At 38.2% G+C, this 8,403-nt stretch overlaps 1 protein-coding gene across 1 annotated transcript in view; it reads left to right on the forward strand.

Annotated features, from left to right (window-relative positions):
* Positions 1–8,196, forward strand: part of LOC146311509 (uncharacterized) — a 31,137-nt gene extending 22,941 nt beyond the window's left edge. The window contains exon 13 of the mRNA XM_084741597.1: positions 6,865–8,196. Coding sequence (XP_084597723.1) covers positions 6,865–7,251 — 387 coding nt within the window. The 3' untranslated portion in view covers positions 7,252–8,196. The remainder of the gene's footprint in view (positions 1–6,864) is intronic.
* The last annotated feature ends 207 nt before the right edge of the window (positions 8,197–8,403 follow it).

The raw sequence follows: 8,403 nt of genomic DNA on the forward strand, positions 1-8,403 counted from the left end.
TATTTGGGATATTTTCTACCCCAGTTATAGAAGCCAAATACTGTGTTGGGTGTCGTTTGGATTTTACAGATTCTGCTGATTTTTTTCACTTTTTTTAAAAAAACATTGTTAACCTCCCACTGAGATTTCCAAAAAAGATAAACATGTTAAAAGACAAAGAAACAAACCCAAAAACAATGAACGATATTCTTACTGCTGTATATTTCCAGTGGGTTACTGCGGTCGCTAAACACTCTTTCCCTTCTCATCACTCTCTCCGTTTCAATGTCAAAACAAATTAGAGACAATAGTCAAAATCTGTTACTTTAACAGAAAATGTGACGTTCAAAGACCAGTTATCAATGTCACAATATTTATTTAACACTTTTATTTACATTATTCCATTTTTAGACTAACGCAGTACTCAGAGTAATAGAGTACTTTTACCAGCAGGTCAGACTTCATGTTTATTCAGGAATGTAATCATGTTAATAATTGAGCTAATTGATGATGCAGTGTGGAGTGATATTGTTCATCTGATGAGCCTCCGAGGACCAATCAGAGGACAGCAAAGAGAGAGCGTGAGGGAGGGGGGGGTGTTTTAGGTGGATCAGCACTTTGTACGCCAACAAAAGTGTGTGTGTGTGTGTGTGTGTGTGTGTGTGTGTGTGTGTGTGTGTGTGTAAAAGTAACGTCCTATATGTTGTCGTCAGGGAAGCAGAAAATTTGGCAGTCAAGTGATTCTCTCTGTCCAACACACACACACACACACACACACACACACACACACACACAGAAGGTGAATCCTCCTTGAGAACACCTGCATGCGGTCGAGGACACTCTCTTCTTCCTCTCTCTTCATCGTCTTTTTCCTCCTCCTCCTCCTTTTACTGTCTTTTCTGTCCTTTTTTTCTGTATCGCCTCACCGTCTTTGTCTCTCTTCCTCCTCCTCCTGCTTTTTCCTCTTCTTTCTTTCTGTGTCCTTTCTCTCTGTTTCTCTTTAATCTGTCCGTCCTGTCATGCATTATTTATGAGGGATGGACTCGGACACACTTTAAGACGTTGTAAAGGGTCCCTGCAGGTAGACAGACAGACAGACAGACAGACAGGCTGCAGTACCACCAGCCCTCACTAGGTGTCACTGTTCACCAGCAAGTATTTCCTCTCTTGCTTTCTGTTCCACAGAACCTCCAGATGTTTTCATGTCACAGATACAGAACATAAACTCAGTGTCGCCTCCTGCTGGACATTTTCTTTCTCTGCTTCAATAAACAAACAATCAAGTGAATTAAGCTGTATTCCATTACAGTTACAAACAGACGGGTGTCAGAGAACGTGGAACATGTTGCTGTGGAACCTTTGATTAAGGGGTTGTTTCATGAATGCAACAAGATTTTGTAAGTTTGATGAATTGATTGTTAATTTTACCAATGACCAATTAAGGAAGGAGCCAACAGTTTGCAGCACTAGTTAAACGTGCAGACAGGAAGTGGACAGACTCCATCGTACCTCTGCAGATCACAGGTTATTGTCTCTGCAGGTTGTGACCATATTAAGACAGCAGGTTGACTCCAGCTGGCTGGAGACAGAAGGACGCTGGAGGCAGAAGGACGCAGTGTCTTCAGAGGGAGTCGGGATCAGTCAGCTTGTTTTGTCTTTACAGTGTAATAGGCTTGTTAGGCTTGTGACTGGCTGCTGTGTTTTTGTGTTACATGACTGTGAGCAGCACAACAAACCCAGCAGTCAGTCGGTCAGTCAGTCAGTCAGTCAGTCAGTCAGTCAGTGAGCACGAGGACGAACAGAGTGTGTGATTATGTTACAGAGGCTGTCAGGATCAGGACGAACACAGCAGCATGTGACGGGTCTCACTGAACTTCTCTTATTTACTGCTAAATTTCCTCCGTACAGAAGTTTCCCTGTTTACAATCAGAGCTGTCATGTAGCTGCTGACAGAAAGAGGAGAAAGCTGTTCACTCACTTTGTTCTCAGTGAGTGTTTCTGTGAGCGTCGTTTTGTTCATCAGTTTTACAGAAGCAGAGTTTGTGTCTACCTGCTGCAGGTGGAAGGAAACTAGTGCTGAACAGAGCTCAGCTTTTCTTAGTACCAACCAGACTGTCTCTCCAGCATCAGTGTATAAAACATGACTTAGTGCTGAAATGTCTGGTCAGAGTCATAAATATTTTTGATTATTTTACAGTTTAATTTGAGGACAGACTCCTCTAGATGTGCCATCTTGTTTTCAAGGAGACAGTAACTGTCTTTCCTTCCTGTCAGGTGTGTTTTGTTCAGGCTTTCTACACAGAGCTACAGAAACTTAGCATCGCCTCCTGCTGGTCATTTTTCTTTAATCGAACAAACATTAAAATTGAACACTGGCGCTGTGAGGTCTACTTCACTCTGTCACTTAGCTGCTGTTGCCACGCCTGTAAAGCTTTCCACTCTGGCGTCACACAGATCCTGGTCACACTGCTGAGGGCTGGATGCCTGAAAATGTTTTTGTGTGATTGTGTACCAGCCAGGATCAATTAAAAAACTTGTTTGAGGTCTGTGATTCCTTAGAGGAGTAAACAGAAGCAGCTTCTCATTTGTAGCTGACGACCGTTGATTTTGTCGGCTAAAATAACGACTCTCGTTTAGTTATTACGTATTAGCTGGCTAATATGAACTAATGCTTAGACTCTTGAGTCCATCTCTAGATAAAATTTTAATGTTTCCATTTGACACATTTCAAAATGAGAAACTCAGAAACAAGAAGTAAATACAGGTAAACACACAAAAAAAAGTCTTAAAATCATTGCAAGAGATAATCTGAGTGAGGTCTGAGTGAGTCAATTTAAACCGGAGCTTTAATGGATTTATTAAAAAATTCTAAGCACAATAAAAAAGATTAAAAAGACAAATAATTCATGATCTTAGTTACTTTTTATTTAATCAGAAAATCAGTTTTTGCTTTAAATAGATAATGAATTCATGTTGCTAACTTGAGATCAGGTTTCATTCCAGGACATGAATAAATGTAGAAAACCTTCTTAATCATCTTGTTTTTCATTCAGTTATTTTCTTTTTGTTTTTTATTTGACCAATATATGTAAAGTTCTGAGCTCTGTAAAAATCCCTGAGCATGAAATCAGTACAAAAAAATGATAAAGAATTTGAAATGAGATTCAGCTGCTGTGCTGTTGAATCAAAGGATTATTATGAAGTAAAAAATATTGATCATTCTCTGGTTCCAGCTTGTCAAACTGGAGGATTTTGGTGATTTTCTGTAAACAGAATATCTTTTAGTTTTTCTCTGTTGGTTGAACTAAACTCGACTTTTGAAGAGATCTGAGAACTTGCATTGTGCATTTTTTATCATTTTTCTGCCGTTTCATTCACTAAAGAATGAACCAGTAGTTTGATGAGGATTGTTTCAGATTGATTTGGGGTTTGAAATATTTTTTAAAGGGATAGTTCATATTTTTTGAAGGTAGCTACTATTCCACAGCCAGTGTGTTACCTACAGTAGACTGGAGGTCCCCAGTTTGGAGAAGCAGAAGTACTGGTGTAGAAAGTGTCCTGCTGTGGACAGGGTCAACAACAACACGTATTTTAGACACCTTAAAAAAATCTGAGCTTCATTTAAAACATTTCCACTGCTTCTCCTTGTTGTCAGTCAGACATTTCTGACAGGAAACACAGGATTTGTTGATCTGCTGCTGCCTCCATCTGTTAGTGAGTTTGTCTTATTGATTAACTTCTTTTGTTCGTTTGACTCTTCACTTCTTTTCAAGTAGATTTTTTAGCATCAGTGAAATCTTGTTTGTTTATTTCCTCCACATAAATCATAACCTCACCACCAGTCACCCCCCCCAGTTTGGGATCCACTGCCAAAGTTAAAGATGAATTTGACTGATCACATTTTTATTCTTATTTTTTTCAGATTTTTTATAGATACCATGATAATATCAATATTGATTTATTTTAGCCACAGTAAACATGTAATGAAAATCTGATATCATGACATTCCTCACACTGACCGTGGATGTATACCTCATACAACCCCACTTCAAAAAATCGGAACTATCCCTTTAACTTGCTTTTCCCTGTGTATAGAATTTAAGTTTGGCCGCCACAATCCTCCAAATTTTTTATCCTCATGTTAACAATCATAATAATTAATAACATTAAATAAGATATACTATAATAATACTACAGGATTCATTCTGATGCTGTCAAGAATTAGAAAAGTAATTCTATACTAAATGTAAGAAAGTTAACCAAACCTGATAAGTTTGTTCAAATAAGAGCTGCCTTTAAGTAACTGTTGAATATTTAACATAAGGAAGGAAAGTTTGAAACGTTGGAAAATCAGGATGTTTTGTGAGATGACGACAGGCTGTCCACTTATTTTATTCATGTAACTGTCAAAAGAAAAGACAACATGTCAAAAAGTTACAAAAATAATTGACATAATAATCAATAATAACAGTAGTAAAGAGTTCAGTCTCCAAATCTAAAACGGAGTCTAACTTTTTTTGACTACATCATCTGAGAGCATCATGAGGAATCCCTCAAGTATCATCAATATATATTAAATCTCAGCATGTTTATTTTTTTCAGGATTGTCTGACTATAAGAGGCAAAAATAAATACTGTAAAAAAAAAAAAAAAGAAATAAAGGTGAATTTCAGCAGCAGCACAGAGCGACACTGAGTGGTAACAGCAGATTAGTTATTACTTCACAGGAGTTTGCCAGGATCAATAAGCTGAGATCGCAGCACATGATGGATTTCACTGCTCAGTTTTTTTTACTTTCCCTCTGATTCTCGGTGTAAATCGGATTATCAGTGTGTAGATGAGAGCAGGCTGCAGGATTAACGTGTGGAAACCAACAAGAAGCTTAACGGTTCTGTATCAGTCACACTCTGTTACATACTGCTGAGTGATCGGCCGCCGTCCTCCCGTATCTGTTGGAGTTTCACACCCAGAGAAGGAAGACGTCTTTTTTTTTTTTTTTTTTTTTTATTAGAAAATCAGGTGGTCAAGGTGAGGACACTTTGGGAAATTGAAGATATCTTTGCAGAGTGAGGATGTTTTCTGAGACCTGGAACATTTTGTCAGAAGAGAGGATGTTTTTAAAACATGGAAACATGATTGAAGTTGAGAACATTTTTGGAAAGTGGTCATCACTTCTTTCCCTTGAAGAGTACAGCTGAGTGCTATTTGATTCAGCATATTTACCCGCTTCCTTTAAAAGCACGAAGCGAGCGAGGCACTTGTTTCATGTGTGTGTCATCACAGCCGCCCGCCATGCAGCTTCGTGTCCACGCTGAGACAGAGAGGAGCCTCAGAGACAGACAGAGGACAGTTTGACCGCAGGGAGCACAGTACTGACGTGGTTTTCTGGACGCCCTGAGAATCATCTGAGTCTCTTTCAAACGTCCTCCCAGATCTCTGCGGTCAAACTGATGACTGATGACTCGTGTTGCAACTTTACAACACGTTCATTAATAGATCATTGATAACATTAACGATCAATTAATCATTATTAAAAAAAACAAACATTTTGCTGATACCAAACAATAACAAAAGCATTTTTTAGGGTCCGACCAACACTGGATTTTTGAGGCAGATGCAGATCAATATAAATTCTTTATACAGAATATAGAAAATATACATAAACACAATACAGTGATCCTACGAGAGTCGTTAACACTTTGCAGTGGATGTTTGATATTTAAAAGTTCAATAAATGTTTGAAAAAAGAGAACATCTAAAACAGTAAATTGTCACCAATATTTTTAATAATTATAATACAAATAAAGCAAAACTGTACTATAATCTTACATATTCTCTGACAGCATTACTGTACACGGCCTATGAACCGTAGAAAGATCTACATATTAAACATACTTCAGAATCAGATAACATATGAAGCACACTTTCAAAAAATCTGGTACATTTCACATCTTTATTTGACAGTAGATTGATTCAGTTTCACTTGATCGACCAAATTCTTAACGACCAATTAATCAATCATTGATTTATCGTTATCATGTCCTCTGATGACAGAGACCAAACCAAGAAAAAGACACATGCAAAAAGATGGAACTGATTAATTCAGTTTTCCCTCACATAACAGCCTTTTTAATTATTGCAACCAAAACCTGATGAAACTTTTTGTCTTCTGGATTTTCTTCACATCGTAACAGAGTTTAGAAAGTTATATGAGTGGAAACAGAAACGAGCTGTGATGAATAACAACCGATAAATAAAACACGTTCTGCAGTGAAGATAGATTAAAAAAAACTGAAATAGGTTTATTTTCGTCCAGCTGAAGTTTAAACACTTGCCTCCGTGTGTCTCTCACAAAAGTTAAAGAATGAAGATGAAGAAATTGCACTATATCTTTGTTTTTTAAATAAAAACATAATGTACAGAAAGTGAACAAAGGCTCATAAACATCTTATACATCAGCAGCTACATCAAAGCAGACAACACACACACACACACACACACACACACACACACACACACACACACACACACACAGATCAAAGCTCTGATGTCTAAAATGACCAACCATCTGAAAGAATAACTTTCATTCTCTTTCTCTCTATTCTTCTCTCTGTTCCTCTCACCTCCAACAAGTGATAAATTATTAAACAAAGCAGGTTTCACTTCTCTCACTTTCTTTGTCTTTGTGTCTTTATTATATTTAAACATCAGATCAACCGTGAACGCTGCAGCAGAGTTCGCTGTTGATGCGAATGCGTGACAAATTATGTAAATGCATTGCAGATTTTTCTTCGTTCTTTATGTGTTCAAACATCATAAAGTCTAAAATCTATAAAATGTGAGTCCTGGTTGCTGTTTTTGATTTTTCTCTTCTTGTGTTTTCAGTCACAGATACTTCACTCCTCCAGCCAGGAAGACCAGGAACCACTGACGCACCGACGCCCCGCTCCGCCGCCTCCAGCTAACCCCCGCTCCACCCCCGCTGAGAGCGCCCCGGACGCCATCGCCGCCGACCGCATGACCGAGGGAGGAAAGGATCATGGGAAGAGAGCGGGGAAGGAGGAGGAGGAGACGAAGGAGTGGAGAAGAACCTACGCCAGATCCCTGCAGCCCTCGTCGCCCTCCAAGCTCCGCCTCTTCCTGTCTCAGACCTCCAGGGTGGCCAAGCAGCTGCCTCACGACGCAGAGAGCAACGGCACCTCAGGGGTGAAGGTCAAAATGGCTGCCTTCGCCTCCGGCTCCTCCCGACTCCCCAAACCAAAGAGCCACTGAGGTGTCGGCCTCTTAAAGCAGCTTCGTAACACGAACACGCAGCGACGTGAGCCGACAAACCGGAAAACAGAATCTGTCTGTGGGGTTTTATTTATTTCACTAACGATTCGTCTGCTGGGAAACGTCCTAATTTCTGATCCCAATAATCTGGGTACGATGTGATCAGGAGGCTAAAAGCATCACTAAATTATTTAAGCTGTAAATGAGGCTTAAACATATACAGTTAATTTATTTATTGTTAATATTTAAAGCACTGTGACTGATAATAAAGGTTCGAATAAACTTGTTGACACTTTATTTTACAGGTCCAATAGTTTTCTAATGATTTACTTGATCGAAACCAACATATAAATCCTGGCATTGCTCCTGGAAAAGATGATCATTATTATTATTTGATCACCAGTCAGGTAAAATGGAGGCAGTGTTTACGGAGGCCGGGAAAAATACTGATCATTTCTGCACTCGATTTATCAAAATGTGTCCGGATCATTCAGTTAAATCTCTTCACACTGCGATGAAAGATTTCAGGTTTTAGACTTCTAGATTTATCAAACCTTTGACTGAGATGTGGATGTATTTAATAGTATATGGTGGAGCCGCAACTAATTTTCTTTATCGATCAGTCTGTTGATCATTTCCTCCATGAATTGATTAGTTGTTTGGTTCATAAAATGTTTACAAAAGTCAAAGATGACGTCCTCAAAAATATTCAGTTTACTGTCAGAGAGGAAGAAAGAACCCAGAAAATATTCACATTTAATAATTTAATAAATCAGAAATATTTTGCTTTAAAAAATTACTCAAACCAATCAGTCGATTTTAAAAATAGTTGGCGATTCATTTAATAATCAATTATTAATTGATTCATTGTAGATCTAGTATACAGAAGCCCTGACAGGCAAGTGAGAAATAATATCACTTTTTAATAATCCATGTTCTGAAGCTGATCTGATTTTTATGATTTAAACAGGTGAGAAAAGGTTTTTACAGATAATCCTTATTTTTACTTTATTAAGTTGCTTTTTTTCACCACAGTTTTACAGGATCATTTTTCTAAAGTTCCTTTTTTCCATCATGTGAAAACAGATGGAGGAAATATTTGTTGTCAGTTTGTTTTTTCAAAGTGTTTTTCATTCTGTTTGTTTCATCGTC

The sequence above is a fragment of the Lutjanus erythropterus genome, chromosome 17 (genome assembly GCF_056507025.1).
Source record: "Lutjanus erythropterus isolate fLutEry1 chromosome 17, fLutEry1.hap2, whole genome shotgun sequence".
Lineage (NCBI taxonomy): Eukaryota > Metazoa > Chordata > Actinopteri > Lutjaniformes > Lutjanidae > Lutjanus > Lutjanus erythropterus.